General features: G+C 50.1%; 10 protein-coding genes across 10 annotated transcripts; 5 read left to right on the forward strand and 5 right to left on the reverse strand.

Annotated features, from left to right (window-relative positions):
- Positions 1-546: 546 nt before the first annotated feature.
- On the forward strand, positions 547-2,074 carry LTR64_002454 (uncharacterized protein; the record flags this gene model as incomplete). The annotated part of the gene is made up of 2 exons (XM_064896824.1): positions 547-1,559; positions 1,606-2,074. 2 exons carry the CDS (start codon positions 547-549, stop codon positions 2,072-2,074), a joined length of 1,482 nt encoding a protein of 493 aa, XP_064755774.1.
- A 403-nt stretch (positions 2,075-2,477) lies between these two features.
- On the forward strand, positions 2,478-4,434 carry LTR64_002455 (uncharacterized protein; the record flags this gene model as incomplete). Its single annotated transcript, XM_064896825.1, has 3 exons — positions 2,478-2,724; positions 2,817-3,044; positions 3,092-4,434. 3 exons carry the CDS (start codon positions 2,478-2,480, stop codon positions 4,432-4,434), a joined length of 1,818 nt encoding a protein of 605 aa, XP_064755775.1.
- A 377-nt stretch (positions 4,435-4,811) lies between these two features.
- LTR64_002456 (uncharacterized protein) lies at positions 4,812-6,450 on the reverse strand (the record flags this gene model as incomplete). Its single annotated transcript, XM_064896826.1, has 3 exons — positions 4,812-5,120; positions 5,177-6,153; positions 6,204-6,450. The coding sequence occupies 3 exons, from the start codon at positions 6,448-6,450 to the stop codon at positions 4,812-4,814; spliced, it is 1,533 nt and encodes a 510-aa protein (XP_064755776.1).
- A 667-nt stretch (positions 6,451-7,117) lies between these two features.
- On the reverse strand, positions 7,118-8,425 carry LTR64_002457 (uncharacterized protein; the record flags this gene model as incomplete). Its single annotated transcript, XM_064896827.1, has 1 exon — positions 7,118-8,425. One exon carries the CDS (start codon positions 8,423-8,425, stop codon positions 7,118-7,120), a length of 1,308 nt encoding a protein of 435 aa, XP_064755777.1.
- A 1,799-nt stretch (positions 8,426-10,224) lies between these two features.
- LTR64_002458 (uncharacterized protein) lies at positions 10,225-10,714 on the forward strand (the record flags this gene model as incomplete). The annotated part of the gene is made up of 2 exons (XM_064896828.1): positions 10,225-10,351; positions 10,398-10,714. 2 exons carry the CDS (start codon positions 10,225-10,227, stop codon positions 10,712-10,714), a joined length of 444 nt encoding a protein of 147 aa, XP_064755778.1.
- A 115-nt stretch (positions 10,715-10,829) lies between these two features.
- On the reverse strand, positions 10,830-11,736 carry LTR64_002459 (uncharacterized protein; the record flags this gene model as incomplete). The annotated part of the gene is made up of 2 exons (XM_064896829.1): positions 10,830-11,362; positions 11,412-11,736. The coding sequence occupies 2 exons, from the start codon at positions 11,734-11,736 to the stop codon at positions 10,830-10,832; spliced, it is 858 nt and encodes a 285-aa protein (XP_064755779.1).
- A 743-nt stretch (positions 11,737-12,479) lies between these two features.
- LTR64_002460 (uncharacterized protein) lies at positions 12,480-13,726 on the forward strand (the record flags this gene model as incomplete). The annotated part of the gene is made up of 2 exons (XM_064896830.1): positions 12,480-13,456; positions 13,507-13,726. The coding sequence occupies 2 exons, from the start codon at positions 12,480-12,482 to the stop codon at positions 13,724-13,726; spliced, it is 1,197 nt and encodes a 398-aa protein (XP_064755780.1).
- A 283-nt stretch (positions 13,727-14,009) lies between these two features.
- Positions 14,010-15,138, reverse strand: LTR64_002461 (uncharacterized protein; the record flags this gene model as incomplete). The annotated part of the gene is made up of 2 exons (XM_064896831.1): positions 14,010-14,831; positions 15,121-15,138. 2 exons carry the CDS (start codon positions 15,136-15,138, stop codon positions 14,010-14,012), a joined length of 840 nt encoding a protein of 279 aa, XP_064755781.1.
- A 114-nt stretch (positions 15,139-15,252) lies between these two features.
- LTR64_002462 (uncharacterized protein) lies at positions 15,253-16,982 on the forward strand (the record flags this gene model as incomplete). The annotated part of the gene is made up of 2 exons (XM_064896832.1): positions 15,253-15,365; positions 15,413-16,982. The coding sequence occupies 2 exons, from the start codon at positions 15,253-15,255 to the stop codon at positions 16,980-16,982; spliced, it is 1,683 nt and encodes a 560-aa protein (XP_064755782.1).
- A 163-nt stretch (positions 16,983-17,145) lies between these two features.
- Positions 17,146-18,912, reverse strand: LTR64_002463 (uncharacterized protein; the record flags this gene model as incomplete). Its single annotated transcript, XM_064896833.1, has 1 exon — positions 17,146-18,912. One exon carries the CDS (start codon positions 18,910-18,912, stop codon positions 17,146-17,148), a length of 1,767 nt encoding a protein of 588 aa, XP_064755783.1.
- Positions 18,913-19,171: the final 259 nt, after the last annotated feature.

The following is a 19,171-nucleotide window of genomic DNA, read 5'->3' on the forward strand; positions in this document are numbered from 1 at the left end:
TGCGTACTGTCGAAGGAAAGTGGTCTGGATGGAAAGTCGTTGTCGCGGAAGTAGTATATTTGATACTTGGTGCAGTCGTGTCAGTCGGGACCACATTCAGATATATATGTATGAGCAAGGTCGAAATCCTGTGTCATCAGCAATAATTCGTTCGTTCGCTCATGCAACGAACTCATCACTGGTGGTGCATTGCGGGGATCAACTTTTTGTTTTTGGAGCATGACATCAATATCGATCTGCGGGGATGGTTGAGCTTAAAAAGCTTAGCATTTAGCGGCCTGGGCTCTAGGGTTTCGCAGGACTTTCCTTCGAAACATCGGCGTGATTACGGGCCTGCACCGATACTCTTAACAGTCCTTTCAGGCATTCTCCCCGCAGAGAGCTCGTCACAGGAGCCTCGGTGCACAGAGAATGGAGGTCAACAAGCTAGGGCCTGGGCGACGCTGCAGGCCTGTTACTATACTCACGACAGCGCAAGACGTCCTTCATTCTTCGACTGCTGAATACTTGACTTCGTTGAAACAAGAGCAGATCCCGTAGAGCATCATGTCTGGTGCTCCGGCTATACGCATCGCTCGCACAGCGGCACAACGTTCGACGTCGTTGCTAAGAGCTGTTCAGTTCGGCCATCCTGCTACATGTCCTTGTCACTCGAATCCAAACCACCACCATGCGCCAGGCACATTCTCAGCTGCTAGAAGAGCCCTAGCGACCCCTATCGATCACTCCAGACAGAAGGACTATGCCTTCGAGATGGCTGCAAGCTCCATCCGTTTCGGCCCTGGTTGTACGAAAGAGGTCGGCATGGACATGGAGAACCTTGGTGCAAAGCGAGTTTGTGTGGTGACGGACAAGAATGTTCTGAAGCTTGATGCCATGAAGCAGGTTCACGAGGGCCTGGCAAAAGCAGGAATTGAATATACCGTGTATGATGAGTGTCGAACGGAACCAAAGGATTACACGATCAAACATGCCATTGACTTTGCTAAACCTTACCAACCTGACGCTTTTCTGGCTGTTGGTGGAGGCTCGGTCATCGATACAGCCAAGCTGATGAATTTGTATACTTCATTTCCAGACGCAGAGTTTCTGGACTTCGTCAATGCTCCAATTGGCAAAGGCAAACCTATTCCAGGTAGACTTAAGCCACTAGTGGCTGTGCCTACCACTGCAGGTACGGGTTCCGAGACGACCGGGACTGCGATCTTCGATCTTGTTGAAAAGAAGGCAAAGACTGGCATCGCACACAGGAACTTGAAGCCTACTCTTGGTATATGCGACCCAATCAATACCAGAACTATGCCGTCAGCTGTGCATGCCTCTTCTGGCCTCGATGTTTTGTGCCACTCGCTCGAATCATGGACTGCGATCCCATACCACGAACGAAGCCCTCGTCCTGAAAATCCAATTCAGAGACCTGCATATCAAGGTTCAAACCCTATCTCAGATATATTCTCGATGAGGGCTCTACACCAAACAGTTAAATACCTACCTCGAGCTGTGAGGGATCCAGATGACTTTGAGGCGCAGAGCGAAATGCTTCTGGCTGCAACATTAGCGTAAGTGCGCTGCCATTAAGGGATTCTATGCTAACAGGAAATACAGAGGTGTTGGCTTTGGTAACGCAGGCGTCCATCTCTGCCACGGTATGAGTTACCCCATCAGTAGCCAAAACCCAGGCTACAAACATTCTGGGTATGTCACAGACAACAACATCATTCCTCACGGTGTTAGTGTTGCAGTTACCGCACCTGCCGTATTCAGATTTACTGGAGCGAGCAATCCAGATCGTCATTTGGCTGCCGCCGAGGCTTTTGGTGTAGACATTTCACAGGTCAAGAAAGAGAGCGCAGGCGAAGTCCTAGGTGAGGCTCTAGCCGAATTCCTGGTCAAGCTTGGCGACCAACCTCGAGGTCTCAAAGCTCTCGGCTTCAAGGACAGCCACATTGACGACCTGGTCGAGGGCACCATTCCTCAGAAGCGAGTGCTGATGCTTGCACCAAGCTTATCCGAGGAGGTCAACGAGGAAAGGAATCAGCTTCGACAACTTTTCGAGTCGTCTATGTCTTTTTAAATAGGAAACAGTCATGGCACCATGCAGTATGGCGAATCTGGAGTCCGAACAAAAATTGTTATTATGTTTCAGCAGGTCGAGCCCTCACATACTATTATTTTACATTGTGGAGTCCCCGGATTCTGGTCTGGGAGTTTCGTGCGGGATGCTTGAGAGCCGACCACGGAGTCCATTGTGGCTCGATTGGTGAGGCGGGGAACCACGTGAAGGACCACAACCAGTCATTTTACCTGTCTAGCATTCGATCGTGTAAAAAAAAGAAAATCGCACGACTGGCAGTCATATTATTTGTCCAACTAATTTACAAGCTGTGCTTCCGTTACCAATATCGCCCAATTTTGAGTCTACCTTGCAACTTACCATTTTCGGCATCTCCTTATTCCTCCACTGTGGCTGATTCACGATGAACGGTACTAACGGGACAGAGGTCCGACCTAAGGTCCTTGTACCTGAGAAGCTTTCTCCTGACGGTTTAGCACTGCTTCGGAAAACTCTCGATGTTGACGAGAAGAAAGGGTTGACTCCAGAACAACTCATCGAAATCATACCAGAATATGACGCCCTACTCGTCAGGTCAGAGACCAAGGTCACTGAAGCCTTGTTACAAGCTGGCAAGAAGCTCAAGGTTGTGGCACGGGCAGGCGTAGGAGGTGAGTTGTTTGGGAAGCCCGTACCAGCTCCTGTTATAAGATAGCACGGCCGAGTACATTCTGTCCAGTGTTCGAGCTAACACTTGGAATAGTGGACAATGTTTCTGTACCAGCCGCCACGAAGCTAGGCATCGTCGTTGTCAACAGTCCTCAAGGCAACATACAAGCAGCAGCCGAGCACACTATTGCCCTCCTTATGTCGATGGCGCGAAATATCCCAGACGGATGTGCAAGCACAAAGGCTGGCAAGTGGGAGCGAAGTCGTCTTGTTGGTGTCGAGGTCAAAGGCAAGACCTTGGGCATCATTGGCCTAGGCAAAGGTATTTATACATTTCCTGAGAAGCATGACCTGTACTGATTGTCCCAGTCGGTCTGATTGTTGCTCGTATGGCTCGAGGTTTAGGCATGAACGTTACAGCCAGCGATCCTTATGCTTCTCCTCAAGTCGCTGCCGCGAACAACGTTACACTAGTCCCAACACTGCAAGAGTTACTTCCTCTCGTCGACTTTCTCACGATACATACACCTATGCTAGCCTCTACCAAAGGAATGATGTCGACGAACGAGATCAACCTCATGAAGCCCGGAGCTCGCATTCTCAACGTGGCCAGAGGCGGTATCATAGACGAAATCGCTCTCCTGGATGCACTCAACAGCGGCCACCTCGCAGGAGCTGCAATAGACGTATTCTCCTCCGAACCACCAACCAAAGACGCTGAAAGCACAGCCGCAAAACTGGTAGCACATCCACGCTGTGTCGCAACTCCCCATCTCGGCGCCAGCACAGTCGAAGCTCAAGAAAACGTCTCCATCGACGTCTGCGAGCAAGTCCTCGACATCCTAAGCGGCGCCCTCCCACGCTCCGCAGTCAACGCACCAATCATCCTACCTGCCGAATACAAAACTCTCCAACCCTTTGTCAAACTCGTCGAAAAGATCGGGAGCATCTACATGCAACACTTCACCTCTTCCTCCACCACCACCTCCCCCTTCCGCAACCACTTCGACCTCATCTACGAAGGCGACCTGGCCTCCATGTCCTCGACCAAACCCCTCTTCGCCGCCCTAATCAAAGGCCTCCTGAGCCCCATCAGCGACTCTGCCGGCCTGAACATCAACATCGTCAATGCCGAAGCCCTCGCCAAAGAACGCGGCATCTTCGTCAACGAGCAGAAATCCCGTGATCCCTCTGGCCCTTCACCATACAGCTCCCTGGTAACACTCGTCGCACGCCCACCCAGCCGTCCCAACAGCGTCACGCGCATCGCGGCCGAAGACCTCGCGAGCAAAGGCAGTAAGAGCCAACACATCATCTCAGGGTACATCTCCGATAACCGCCCGTTCATCTCCCGCCTCGACCGCTTCAGTACATCGTTCGTCCCTGCCGATGGTGCTACCCTCCTCATCTGCCATAACTACGACGCACCGGGCAAAATCGGTGTCGTTGGCTCGATATTAGGTCGAGAGGGCGTGAACATCAATTACATGTCTGTGGCACCTGCGTCGTTTCCGGGCGATAATAAGTTCCTGCCGGGGAGTGGTGTGCATACGCCGAGTTTGAGTGGTGGAGAGGCGGATGGGCAGAAGATGAGGGAGGGACAGAAGGAGGCGTTGATGATCCTGAATGTGGATGGGGGGGTTGGGCAGGATGTTGTGAGGGAGTTGATTGGGGCGGGGGGTGTGTTGAGTGTGAGTGTTGTTAGTCTATAGATCGCGAATTTGCCTAGTATCCATTCAGGGAGTATGCTCGGTGATAGAATGCTAAAACGCAGCTGCATTGTTAGCTACTCTGCTCCCTTGTGAGTTTGCGCCTTTTGGAGCGGTATATTTTCGGGGTTGTGCAATAATCTGCAAAACCCTGGTAAGATCTAATGCAGGGACCATTAACGTAGGCAGAAATCCTTGCCGAATACGTGGCTTCCTTTTTGCATCACTATTCTAAGATGTAAACCATAAATGTGGGTTTAATTACTGGCCACTGTACGAAGTGATCTGGCTACGATGCAGCACCAAACAGAGAATACCATAAAATCCTAAACACTATATTCTACACACTCTTCCTCGACTACATATCCACCACCACCAATCTACCCATCCAGCAACCATTGCAAATTACTCCTCGGCACCTGCTTCATCTGCTCCTTGGTATTCTTCCACCTAAAGAACACCGCAGCCGGGAAAAAGACAATAATATTAATCCCGACCCAGGCAAACAGAACTCCAAAATTCAAGCCGATTCTGCTGTGAGTGTCGAAGAGAATGGTCCGGGAAGCTTCGACGATGTTGTGGAGGGGCCAGGCGTAGCCCCATTTGAAGAAGCCGGGCTCGAGGGGGATGGCGTAAAAGGATGTGCTGACGTTAGTGATGACCCAGAAGATGAGCCAGAGGGCTGTCCACTGGATTGGTGGGTTAATAAAACGTGTCAGGCTTAGGGGGTGAAAGTGGGGCTTACCGGTTGTCCTATTAGCATAGTTACGTTCTCGGAAGCGAGACCGAGGGCTGCCATGCCCGTCCAGTTGAGCATCCAGTATACCACGAATGTACCTTTGCCGTATGCATTTGGAATATTCGCAACTGTGACGTCGTTGTGTGGAAAGGTGTTCGAGAATGGAATCTGAAACGACAGAGAGACGAGCGAATATGCCAAGCTGAGGAAGAAATATGTGAGTATGACCATCCCCAGTCTCCAGAGCATCAACTCCCAGAAATGCATGGGTGGATGACCCTTCGGAATGACAAATTGCGAATAAATCGGCAGGTAAAAGCCGAAACTGAAGAATGCTAGAATGATGAGATAGATCAGGCCAATCGTGACTGCTGGCGTCGCAGTAGTCGGCAAAAATGGTCGGAGGTTGAACGTGGAGAAACCGATCGCAGGTGACAGTGCTTGAGGAACAGTACTGTAAGTCGCTGGGTTGAGAGAGGCGTCGCCGAGCACCTGAGAAGTCCACTGGCTACCAACCATAGTCGTGACCATTGTCTGGAATTGCTGGACCTGCGGGAGGATATAGTTGGCATATGTCGTTTCGTCTCTGGCCTGTACGTAGACGATCTGAGCCGCACCAAGCGGATCGTATGAGACGTTGCCTGTCTGTACAGCGGCCCGAAGGAGTGCTGTAGCGTTGTTGTTGATTATCACTGCGACCCAAGCATGCTCATCATATATGTACTGGCGCACAGCAATCGGGTCGAAATTGAACCTAGCTGGGTTCATCACTTCCCATCCGATGGTCCCTGTTGGCATTCTAGTCTGCCTAGCAGCTTGTGTAAGAGCTGGTCCAACTATTGGCTGCACGTTCTGATAAGGAGCCGATTGACCATCGAAGTCGACCACTATAGCTGTGAGTGCGGACATGTTCTCTTCGACACGGAATAGCACTGCCCAATAGAGGGAGAGGACGCAAAGGATAAAGACCATCAGTATTATTGCTGTCCCTGATCAGTATTGTGAATATCAACCTTTCAAACACTTTGCTTACTCGTCAACACATATTTCTTCGCCACATCGATTCTTGTCGCGTGAAGTCTCTTGTCGAAGAAGCCGACTGGGGGCGGTGGTCCTGATTGTCCTTTCTCTTCCTGACCTTGATCATCTTCTTGCTTGCTCCGATCATTCTCTTCGTGGTTCTCTCTCTGTTCGTTCAAGGTACCGGAGGAAGTTCTGGAGCCATTTGCACCTTCTGGGCTATGCTCCTGTGACTTCGCAGCCTCACTACGTGAAGGCATCTCGGCTGGTGAGGAGAGGGTCGAAGGACAAGCGTATACCAAATCCAAAGGAATTGGTGCAGAGAAGTAGGCCAGACATGATCGTGATGTATTGTGTTCGGATGTTCAGGCTACTCAAACTCTAAGAAAAATGCCACCCACTGAGTCAGTGACGTGCTGAAGTGGTAGCAGTTCGAATCACTGCCGACATGAATTGAAAAGGCGATATTGATGACATCAATCAGCCTTTTAAGCTCACGCCATATCAGCCAGCGCCGTCACTCCGAAGCTTCTTATCGACAAGCTATTCCATGTGCAGCGGCACAGCGGCACACGTCGCCTGCATAGCAATCTTTCCTCACCACTGCTGATTCGCGCTGCTACTGGCGTGGTTGGTAACCACATCTTGCTGAGTTTGGCATGGTGTTTGTCACGACATGGTACTATGTGTTTGATTGTCCATGATAATGATCATTATTGATATCCAATAGGTGTATCAGGTAGGGTTATAGCTAAAATATCGCGATGTGCAGCACAGCCAGAATGAAAGCAAGCGAGGAGTTCCTCGAAATGCGACTAGACTCCTTGCGGGCATGGTGCCAATACCGTAGCGACGATCTTGAAAACGAAGAGTGCGCCTTTGCCATCATCCCAACACCACTTACTCAAAGCTCCTGCTCGAACGGCTTTATCCACAGCGCACACTGACAATTTGGCTGGGATTCCTAAATGGTATCTTCGGAGTCATCTGCGAGTTGTCGTTGGTAGACTGTTCCAGATATGGTGCGACATATGTATTGCCGCCCTCTGTAACGAAGCCGCATGGTCCAGTCTTGATTTTCGTGTTCACACTGGTCGCCAGTCCGATGGTATTGCATGGCACGGGTCCGACGTCTCCACTCGAGAGTGGAATACAGGTCAAGTCCGCGAGAAAACGAGTCCGTGAGTCGTTGGGTGCTGCTAGGAAGTACATGCTCCCATCATGTGTCGCGATTGCAGTATTATACCATGTTGTATCTGCAGAATCGACAACCCTTGATTCGAGGATGCCCGTAGGCAGCATTCGTGCTGTGACCTTCGCTCGGCCATGACTTGCGCTGTCAATGGTCTCGACACCCGTAGGGGGTTTTGGATCACGAGCAGAATCGTCCGAGTCGAGGAGGTCGGCGAAGCTCAAGGCAGGTGGCACGAAGTCGTCCTTGGAGAGACCACACTGGACGCTCAGGACCCGGCCAGGTGCAGTCAGTGCTAGACGACTAGATTTGTGGTCGACACGAAGAGCGTGGTTGTAGCTTGAGAGGTGGAAAGCACAGATGCCGGCTGACTCCGTAACTTGGATACTGTCGGCGACAAAGTCGCAGAGCGAGCACCGAGAGGGTTCAATTTCCAAAGGACCCGTGCAAGGCGAAGCGCCACCATCACCCAAATTTAGGGAGCTCTTGTTCGGAGGCACCGGTAAGAGATAAGTCGAGCTACCAGAAGTGAAAGTCACGTTCGAATCATCTGGGATCATGCACTCAGTAGCCTTGTCAGCAGCCTCGTCAACATGGTTGTAGCTGCGTTTTTCTTCGTATGGAGCGCAACTGATCTTGACAGGACGGCCAGGAGTACCAAAGCCGAGTCGTTGTGTACCATACAAATCATAGTGTTCAATTCTGCTGCCGTCGTCCTTAGTGATTGTGATCTCACACTGGCCGTCTGACATTAACTGAACGTAATCTACGTGCACATCACAGCTCACGCATGGGCCTCCCAGAGCAGAATTGTCCACACATTTTGTATCTGGTGTGGAACCTGCAATGGTATAGGAAGTGGAGGTTGCTGGTACGAACATGTCGTAAAGTTTGTCGCCGCCTGTGAATTTGAGTCTCTGGATGCCTTCCCCGCCAGAACAACCAAGGACATGCTGAGAAGTGTATTCTTCTGCTGCTGGCAAGGCAACCACCGTAATGGTAGCCGTGAAGATCGCTCCACAGATGAGGTGAGAGGTCTTCATGGTCGCTGATACGTATAGGTAGTAATTTATGATTAGTATTAATAGGTATAACAGTCTCGTAGTATGTAGGAAATCTGAAGAAGGACATGCACATTGGGCAGTTAAAATAGTCCCAAAGTTGTGGCGAATCGTCGTTTGTATCTGCGTGGGCAAGTTCAGCAAACGGGTACCGATTCTGTCGTCAACGTCTCTGCCCATACGCGATGACTCGTCCTCCAGGATTGCCTACTGACGGATAACAAGTCGATCACAACTCTCACCTGCACTTCAAGCACATAAAATCCGGTCTCGGCACTGGCAGGTGGTCAGCGTCATCATGACTAGAGGCACGGTACTATCCGTTGTGAGAGTAAGCAGGTGTAAAAATGTGTATATCTATGGCACTGGACATGGACGTATCCTCTGACGTCTTTGTTGCTGCTCACGCTGTTCGATGTGGCCGTCTTCGTTGTCCACAATGCCTACTCATCGTAAAACAGCAAGCGACATATTTGCTGACCGTCACTGCTGGTTTGAGAGTTAGCGCACTTCTTGGGCTATGTGTTGGGAAGTAGGTGCTTCTCCGACCACATCCCACGAGATTGGAGCACTTGATTCTGATGATAGGGCTGGAGGACTCAGAGTAGTGGTCATCTTGTCATCGAGGTTGACTTTCGAATTGGCTTGAGCAACAGTTTATGATATTAGTGCACTGCTGTCCATGAGGAGAAGAAATCCTATCTGTTGAGCTAAGCAGGACGTTATTCGAGGAGGTGATTTGGTTGGCAGTAATTGCGGAATATCGGGTCTGAACTTCGAGTCTTCTGTTAAGTTAGCATGCAAGGACTAGCGACAAAGTCCTGCCGTTATTACACATCTTGGACCAATACCTCTTCTGGTGGTTGAAACATCTCTTCAGTCAATCTCGCGATAACAATAGCTGGAATGAAACGAAAAATGCCGAGGAAGGTGAAAAGCGAGAGCGGCGAGTTAATCTATATCTTTGAGGCCTTCGACTCGATAGTGTTACCGTCCCGACTGAGCTGCAGTTTGTTGAAAATTGCATAGCCTCTGAAGTTAATGGGAAACAGTTTGTGCTGCTCATAGTGAGCACCAGGAGGAATTCGCAGAAGCATAAGCAACAAAACGAGCAGGTATCATCCGGCAAGATCGACTGTTCTACCTCACTGGCACTGTTCGCGTTAGAGATAGTCACGAGGGACGGATGGCAGTCGAGCCAATCCATGTCGTCCGTTCCAGCCGCCTCAGTATAAAACAAACACGATACCCATAACCAATCTCTTCTGACACTGCATTTTGAGCGCTTCAAACTATATCGATACAGGGCATATTGGACTGTTTTACATGTTGGACCAGAGTGTGAAAAAGACGTGGACCGAAACCTGGATCTTCCTGAATAAGAATTTCGTGTTAGGATTCACACGCCCACCGTAGATTGAATTTATGCCATCTCACACGTCTCTACCCAGCACTTTCATCTTTGAGTAACTGGCAGCTGATGACTTTTATCTCGGTCTCTACTGTGGACAGCCGCAGACTCATACAATGAGCTGTTCAAATTGATGGTTTCGAGCGCATGTGATACTTGCACGAACATGTTGATCGGCTTGCGAGACGGTCGACAGCTGAGCACAAGATCCCTGCCAGGTTCGACGTCACAGGCACCAGGTCAAAACCTGATCGATCACCTTGTGATCCCGGGCGTGTAGCACAGCGTTGCACACGAGTCGTTATGATGTCTTCCCTGCGCTGAATTTGTGTGATTGCTTTGGTTCCTGCACGCGCCGCTTGCTGAACAAATGACTGAAGAGACAGAGAATCGCATCAACCTCGAAGACAAGAGCAATCAAGCAACGAGCGACATGGCCGAGAATCAGGAACAGAAACAGGACGAGACACAGGCCCAGTCAAAAGAGGGCGGTGGTAGTATGGCCATCCAACATGTCGCGAGCTACAACTGACAGGTACGCAGGCTGGTATACCAAACCTGAAAATATGGGCAATAATGCAGGAGAGTGGGTGGAGGGCAAACTGAATCCTGTTGGAAAGTACACCGGTAAAGGTCTGGAAACAGTCGCAAAGCCAGTGGGCGGAATCGTCGATCCTTTAGTCGGAGGTGTCATGAAAGGAGGAGAGGCCTTTGGTGATCAGTTCGGCTTGGGCTTCGGGAACAAAGAAGGTGGACCGGCGAAGCAACAAGAAGCGGAGGGAGAAAGATTGAAACAGCCTACAGCTGGTCAAGAGCAAACCGGAGAGAACCCGCTTGGACTGAACAGCAAGGCTACGTAGGGATTGTGCTTGGTTTCAGCCGAATGCGCCGCGAAAGGAATGACTACGATAGCAATTCTCTACTGTCAATACACGTTCCAGTCGGGTAATGACACTGGCATGCTCTCTATACTCTCTACGTACCGGAATTGACATGTCCAGCTTTAGGCACATCTGTAACAGTAGCTGCAGTCGCACCTGCATCCACAGGCAGAATCACTCCAGTCAACCACCGTGAGTCTTCAGAAGCCAGAAACCTGACTGCCGCACCACAATCCCAAGGACTACCCTCTGTCTTCAACAGGCTTCGATTCTTTCTAGATTCTCGAGCCTCAGGACTCATCCCCTGTGAATACATCATAGGAGAGTAGACCATTCCTGGACAGACGCAGTTGACACGGATCTTGTCAGGACCGTGGTTGGCTGCCATGGCGCGAGTCATGTTCACGATCGCTCCCTTTGACGTCGGATATAGCAAGTGAGGTGTCCCTCCTCTCATCCCGGCCACGCTTGCCATGTTGATGATGCTGCCCCTGTATCCTCGTGTTGCTTCGTTTTTGCGCATTTCAGGAATGCAATATTTGGCGACGTTTACCATAGAAGTCACGTTGATTTCCAGTCCCTTTGCCCATTCTTTCATGTCGACTTCCACAGCAGTACCAGCAGCGCCTGTCTTGAGTCAGTCCCGTACCTCAATCTCAAAGGCATAGAATATTACCTCCAATGCCGACACAGTTGAACAGTATGTCAAGTCTTCCGTAAGTCTCGATTGTCTTCTGCACCAGTCTCTCGCAATCTGCCAATTGAGTGACGTCCACCTGTATTGCGATAGCTCTTCCCTTGCCTTCCGCCTCGATCATCTCCACAGTACGCTGGGCAGATTTGAGGTCCAAGTCAGCACAAACCACAGCACAGCCGTCCTCGGCCATTAGTATTGCTGCAGCACGTCCGTTCCCAATGCCATCCTCGAGAGCTCCAGCTCCAGTCACGATAGCTATCTTACCAACCAGCGACCTGTTCGGCCGGATTAACTCGTCTGTCATTTTATTAGATGGTATGAGGCGAGTGTTTGCTTCGGGTCAGTGACAGTACATAGAATGGAACATATCAAGATTGAAGCAGACGAAGGAGGCTGTTGTCCACGGTAGTGGGAGGAATACGTTGATCATCAGCATCAATGGACTCACTCCACGGGCCCTGATATCGTGGAGGTCTTATGAGGAGAAGCTTGCACAGCCGCGGTGCTTAAACATCACCTAGCTTTTAATATGCATCATGCTTGCGCCCATACTTTCGCTGTGGAAAATAAATCTTCGAGACGCAATTCAGATACCTTCACGTAGGACGCGGGCGGTGACGAATGGAACAAGCACAATGTACTGCAAGAACAAAATTTGTAGAACTTGAATCGAGGCGACAGCATCCGATATTCAAAGGAATTCGGAAGGGGCAATCTGGGGCCTATCGCTGTGTCAACGAAACTGCAGGCTGCCAGTGCGGCAAAACTCATCATCCTCCTCGGTCGATCGCTTGCCACGCCGATGAATAGCACGACATGCATTCAACAACTGACAATAAAATTCATATAGAAAACTATCAGGTGAAGGCATTCGTGGGTATGATGTCAGTGTATCTGGCCTGGTCTCCAGCCTCAAGCAAGTGATGGCTCAACCGTGAGCATCGATGCACAGAACCATCTGATCACATCGCCTTGAGCTTCAGCACCTCGGCATTTCCCGAACTGCAAATCTCCTACAAGACCACATACATCTGTCCGGCCAGCAGGATGACCGGACAGTCGAGTCAGCAGCCGTCTGATAGGCCCTTGTCTGTTGCCGGCTTCGAAGCTATCGCTAAGACCAAGCTCAAGCAGCAGGTCTGGGATTACTACGTATCTGGCTCGGATGAACAAACCACCATCAAACGCAATCGATCATCATTCGATAGGCTACTGCTGCGTCCTCGAGTTTTCCGCGATGTCAGTGTGATAGATACCTCCGCCACATTATTTGGCAGGAAGTATCTTTTTCCAGTTGGTGTGAGTCCAAGCGCGATGCAGAAACTCGTTGGTGGAGAAGGTGAGTTGGATGTTGCTCGAGCTATCGCCGCTCGAGGTACCTTAATGATTCTGTCTTCAAACTCAACTTCGAAGCTGGAGGACGTTTTAGATGCTGCTGGCGGTCCGGACGCGAGTTTCTGGTTCCAGATCTACATCTCACAAGATCGCGAGAAGTCCTCGAGGCTGATCAAACGCGCAGAAAAGGCTGGGTACAAGGCCCTAGCTGTTACAGTCGATACACCAGTACTAGGCAATCGCTACAACGAAAGGAAAACACAACTTGTCTTGCCCAAGCCATTGACTCTCGCGAACCTCGAGGATAACGACCCCACAGCATCTAGCAAACCTAGTCTCAACCGCGAGCTTCTGCAAGCACTAACTAGAGAAGAGGCTGCCCAGATACAGGATGCCGCCAAGAAGCGTGGCTTACTTAATGCTTCGGACTTGACATGGCATGAAACGATTCCATGGATGAAGCAGCAAACAAACAAGATGAAAATAGTGGTCAAGGGCGTCATGACTGCCGAGGATGCTCTGTTGGCCATACAGCACGGTGCTGATGCCATAGTGGTGAGCAACCATGGTGGTCGGCAATTAGATGGCGTTGCCAGCACACTTGAGGCACTTCCAGAAATTGTGGATGTAGCCAAAGGACGAGTCCCAGTGCTCATGGATGGCGGGATCACGAGAGGAAGCGACGTGTTGTAAGTGCCCGGGTAGAATTACACCAACGCTCCAGACTGACGTTTTACAGCAAAGCTCTTGCCTTAGGTGCGGACTTCTGTCTCGTCGGTCGTCCAGCGCTATGGGGACTGGCTTATGATGGACAGAAAGGTGTGGAGATGGTGCTAGATGTGCTTGAGCGAGAACTCACTCGAACCATGGCGCTTTGTGGTGCTAGGAATTTGCAAGAGATCGAGAAGGGAATGCTCGGGGTGGAAAGACGTGATGGCTTTGGGGTAGCAAAACTGTGAATCCAGTCACCACTAGTCGGTCATAGAATTCTGGACATTATTTCTCACCGAAGAAGGCAGGTTTACACAACACACATTGCATGGACGCCAAGTTTGCTTATGGTGCTTTGAGCACCTGTGATTGCACTTGTGAAGGGCGTGAATAGGCCGATGACTGACAAGATCGAGGCCGGCTACCTCAAAGAGGCCCGGACTATTGATAGAGGTGCGCGTGTGACTTCGACGAGGTGGATGCGAGTCCTAGTCTGCGCGAGTTGCATTTGCGGAGTCAGTGTCTCTTTTATTAACCTTCTATACCACCAATCCCAGCACTGTCAGTTTGCATCTTTGCGACATTGAATTTTTCACTGGTAGGCAGCTCGATGTGCACATTGTGTACCACGGCGACACCCACATTGACCTCACCTTTCGAGATCATCTCTAATATGTGACCTCCAGCCTTCTTGTCCTTGCTAATGAAGTGCATATGCTCGCCTGCTACCATGAATCCTTGCCATGCAGAGGGTGTTCGGAAACCAACAACCGTAGCTTCGACGTTCTCATACTCTTGAACGGCCTGCTTGCTACCTAGTTCCGCTAATGGTTGGTTTTCGTATTCTTGTCCCCTGACTGTTCGGGCCTTTAGATATGAGAAGGTACCATCAATCCGATAGCTCATAAACAGATTAGCTGCGTGGTTGTCGAATTCATCTAGCACTCTATCGAGGTCGTCTTTATTCTTGAAAACAGCTTGGACGGTCCGTTGTGGAACAAACTTCGTCGCTACTGCATATGGTAATTGTTCTTCTGGTTCGGCAACCCGCACATCCCCGGAAGCTTGAAGCTGATAAACTTGATCCTCAAGCAGGACCAGCTCTCCTTGTATTTTGGTGAAGGTACCGATCCCCAGGTTACCTTTGGTCGTGAAATCGGATACTTTGATACCAGTATCAGCTACACCTGCCATCAAGGCATTAATCAGTGAATACTGGTAGATGTGATTAGGCTCGACAGTCATATTGATAGGTTCTATCACGTGGTTGTCTTGAGGTGAAGTATAGGAGGTGGCGCAGCTGTCCTGGTTCTCTGGATTGCTTCGTGGCCTTGGTTGTTTCCTTTCCTTTATCTATTAGATTGGTGAACCATGAAACATCGTGAGCTCTCACTGCACGATTATGACTTGTTGGGATAATACCTCATAGGAGTGGTACCACCAAATCCGTCAGAGCCGCCTTCCACATGTCGTTCCTGCGGATTTTGAATTCTAACAAAAATGACGCAACGCCTTTCTATTTGGCGGACAGTGCCGGATGCACTTGCAGGATCATTTCTTCGCCAATCGCCTACCACGAAGTGAGCTAAGCTTTTGTGATAGACAGCATCAGTTCAATAAAGTTGTTCTCACATAAGCTTACCGTACTGCAATGATACATGTGTGGTGTGGTTACAATCGAGTTGAGGTCTTACCAGGTTCCGGATATAAACTGTTTGATCTTCCCACAGGTCTAGTTGATCGTGGGTAATCACACGGAAAAACTCGAGTCAACATGACTGAAAAGCAAGTCTCCCATATCATTGTCGAAAGCATTTACAATGCTGGAGTAAGAGTGGTATTTGGCATACCTGGAGCGAAGATAGATACCATCTTCGATACTTTGTCGTACGTCGATTTCACCAATTGACTTCGTGACCAACTGATACCTATAGGGATCATCCAGAGATCAAGCTGATTGTTTGTCGCCATGAACAAAATGCCGCCATGATGGCGGCAGCTCATGGTCGCATCACAGGCATACCAGGTGTCTGTATCGCAACATCAGGACCTGGTGCCTCAAATCTAGCGACTGGGCTAGTGACGGCGACGACCGAAGGTGATCCCGTTGTGGCACTAATCGGCTCTGTCCCAAGGAACATGAATACACATAGAACCCATCAGTCAATGAAAGCACTAGACATCCTCGGGCCTACAAGCAAGATCGCCCTAGGTATTGATGTGGAGGATCAAGCAGCTGAGGTCATTCTCACAGCGTTCAGACAAGCAGCAACTCCTCCGAAAGGCGCCGCTGTCATCAATCTGCCACAGGACGTTTCTAAGCTCAATAGCAAAATCTTGGCTTTCCCTCCTGAAGCATATCCAGCACCTCGATGGGGTATTGCTAATCACGAGCAGTACGGAAAAGTTTTAGACATGATTCAAAAAGCTAAATCACCCGTTCTCTTCTTGGGCGCCAGATCCTCAGCACCTATTGTGGTTTCAGCTGTACGGAATCTTTTGTCCAAGTTCTCCATCCCGACCATTGAAACCTTCCAAGCAGCAGGTGCTGTGTCCAAAGAATTGGTACACTTGTTCTATGGACGAGTAGGGCTCTTCAGAAACCAAGCAGGAGACAAGCTTCTCGCGTCTTCGGACCTTATTCTCGCAGTCGGCTTTGACCCCGTTGAGTATGACGCCTTCATCTGGAATCCATCCGGTGCTCGAAGGATAGTGCATATCGATTACCAGCCATCCGACTACGGCGTGTATTACCACCCTGTGGCCGAGTTGCTTGGCAGTGTGGCAGAAAACATCAATTTCCTGGCTGACAACATGAAGTCTTTGACACATGATATCTCTAACGACTTTCTTGCGGACCTGAAGAAGCAGTACTACGGATGGCAGTCCTTGCCCACAACTCAAAGATTCAACTCAAGCGATCCGGTCCATCCCCTCACATTCATCACCGAGCTTCAGAAACGTCTTTCGAAGGATACTACCGTTTGTGTCGATGTTGGTACAGTCTACATCTACATGATGAGATATTTCTTCGCCTACGAGCCTCGACGACTTCTCTGCTCGGACGGACAGCAAACGCTTGGTGTCGGTCTTCCGTTCGCCATTGCAACTTCACTCACACAAGACCCACCGTGTACTCAAAAAGTTATCAGCATGTCTGGAGATGGTGGCTTCATGTTCAGCAGTATGGAACTTGTGACTGCTGTACAACAAAAGTGCAACATCACTCACTTCATCTGGAACGACAGCAGCTACAACATGGTCGAATTTCAGGAAGAGATGAAGTATGGAAGGAGCTCAGGTGTGAAGTTAGGTGGTATCGACTTCAAGACATTTGCTCAGAGCTTTGGTGCTCGAGGATATAGAGTCGAAAGTGCAGATCAGCTCAGAGGTGTTATGGATGAAGCACTGAGCTTTGAAGGGGTCAGTCTTGTTGATGTGCGGATTGACTACAGTGAGGCCGGCTCACTGGCGCAGAATGTGATTCAGGATGAATGGAATTAGACCGATATAGACGCTTGTGGGCGTGCCTTAGAAGTCAGGCTGCGAAACTGTGACCACAGCTGCCAAACCCGAATGGTACCAATAGAGGCAAGATCAAAACATATCTATGTAAGATACGATCAGGAGGTTTCGCCTGCACAGCCAGGCAATTTCCTGTCCAAATCTATGCAAACCAATAAAGCTGCCCATAAATAATCGCACAAGCAACCGTAGTCTGCACCACCAACGGCAAGAAATTCACCACCGCAAACTTCGCCTGACTAATCCGAATATCCTTATCCGCCAACAACGCTCTCCACAACAATCCCGCCAAACTCCCCGCAAAAGTATAACTAAACGCCCCAAGATTACTCCCCAGCGCCGTGGCATATATCGCAGCAAGCATGATCCTCGGCTCGGCCCTCGCAACAGGAGATTCCGAGAAAGCAGGATCCCGCAGGATCTCGACGAGGATGATTGTCGCGCCGATGTTTGTACCCGCGAGAGGACAGAGGAATGCGGCGGAGACGAAGCCGAAGAAGAAGACTGTGGAGAGGGGGGTCGTGCAGGCGTTGCTGAAGCCGTGGGCGAAGACGTTTATCCAGCCGCGTTGGGAAAGGCCGCGGACGAGGATGAATTCGCAGATTGCGAAGGGGAGGAGGGGGAGAGGGAGGCGGGTGATTGTTAGGGATGTGCCGGGGAAGTGGGTCTTGAAGGAGCGGAGGAAGGAGGATAGGGTGGGTGAGGTGTCTGTTGTGCTGGTTGGGACTGTTTTGTGGTCTGATGGTGAGAGTACTGGAGTGTTTTCACCTTTCGAACATGTTTGTGTAGAATCTTCTTTCGAATGTACTTGTGTGGGGTGCGCATTGTGCCGCTGGTGTATGTCCGACGTTATGGATGGGGAGCGATCGACTGGCCTCATTTCCGCTGCCTGGTCCGAGAGACCCTGATCTTTAGCGACCTTACGCTGTTTGTGCCGCCACCAATCACTACCAAGGTCGAAAAGAAATGCCAGAATGCCTGCAGGTGCTGTGACCATCCACACTTCAACGGCATGATTAGGGACAAAGCTCGTTCCGATCAGCACTACCACTGTGACAACCATGAGCACGCTGAAGAAGATTGCGCCCGTAGGATCTCGTAGCTTTGACCATGGGTTGTCCTGAAGAGGTGCTATTTCTCGAGGAATTTTCTTCCAGAACATGGCCAGCAATACTGGGTAATTGAGCAGAGCAGGTACGATCGATGGCAACACAGTCCATTTGGTGAAATCAGTCAGAAAGTTGAGACCGAAACTCCCAGTAATGAGAATATTGGTGGGATTCGACGACACAAGAACGGCAGAGGCAGTGTTTGCTGCCATAAACTCACTAAAGACCCATGCTGTTGGTTCGATCTGTGTATGATGTGTCAGATATGCGAGAAAAGGAGTACCCGAGAGTATCAGTGGATCGTTGCCGACAATGCATCCAACACCCAAGAAGAACACGTAGAGATAGGTGAAGAGTCTGATGCCGGAGCTTCCACCACGTTTCGAAACCCAAAACGCGACTGCCTCTAATGCTCCCGTACCATCGAGTGCGATTGAGATGTAAGCGAGCGAGATGAATAGTACCAGAACATCGTAAGGTTTCACATTCTCGTCGCCTTTTACCCCGAGTTTGATAGTGCTGCCATCAATGGTTGTAGTCGCAAGAAGAAGGATGACTCCAATTACTGGCGCGGTCTCAAGTGACAGTGGAAAGCGAAGTCTCCTTGAAGCAAGGCGCTCAAACTCGCGTTGACTTATCACCCGACATATCTTGAGCACTCTTAGGAGTCCATGCTGAAAAGATCGGGCTAGTGGAACATGGACGGTGAAAATGACAAGGGCTGAGACAACGATAAAGACCGCAAGGATAAAACCACTATGGCCATTGAGATGGTCTTGAACTCCGCCAGTCGTGAACATTGGATGGTTGCGACAGGCGCAAGTCAAAGGCAAGGACAGACATGATACTCAATCGCTGCGAGAGTGTACAGATTATCGAAATAAAATTCAAAAAGCAACCTCCTGCCGAGTCAAGAGACCAAGAAATGTTCTCGGCGAATGACGCGGCTACTGGTTAGGCTTACTTGGACGAGTTTAACGCCGATGAAAGTGGGCCTGCCATGGCTCGCTCCTTCAGCACGTGGGCAGTTCGAATGCGAAAAGAGAATGGCTGCCACTA

The sequence above is a fragment of the Lithohypha guttulata genome (genome assembly GCF_036872675.1).
Source record: "Lithohypha guttulata strain CCFEE 5908 chromosome Unknown scaffold_2, whole genome shotgun sequence".
Taxonomy (NCBI): Eukaryota; Fungi; Ascomycota; class Eurotiomycetes; order Chaetothyriales; family Trichomeriaceae; genus Lithohypha; species Lithohypha guttulata.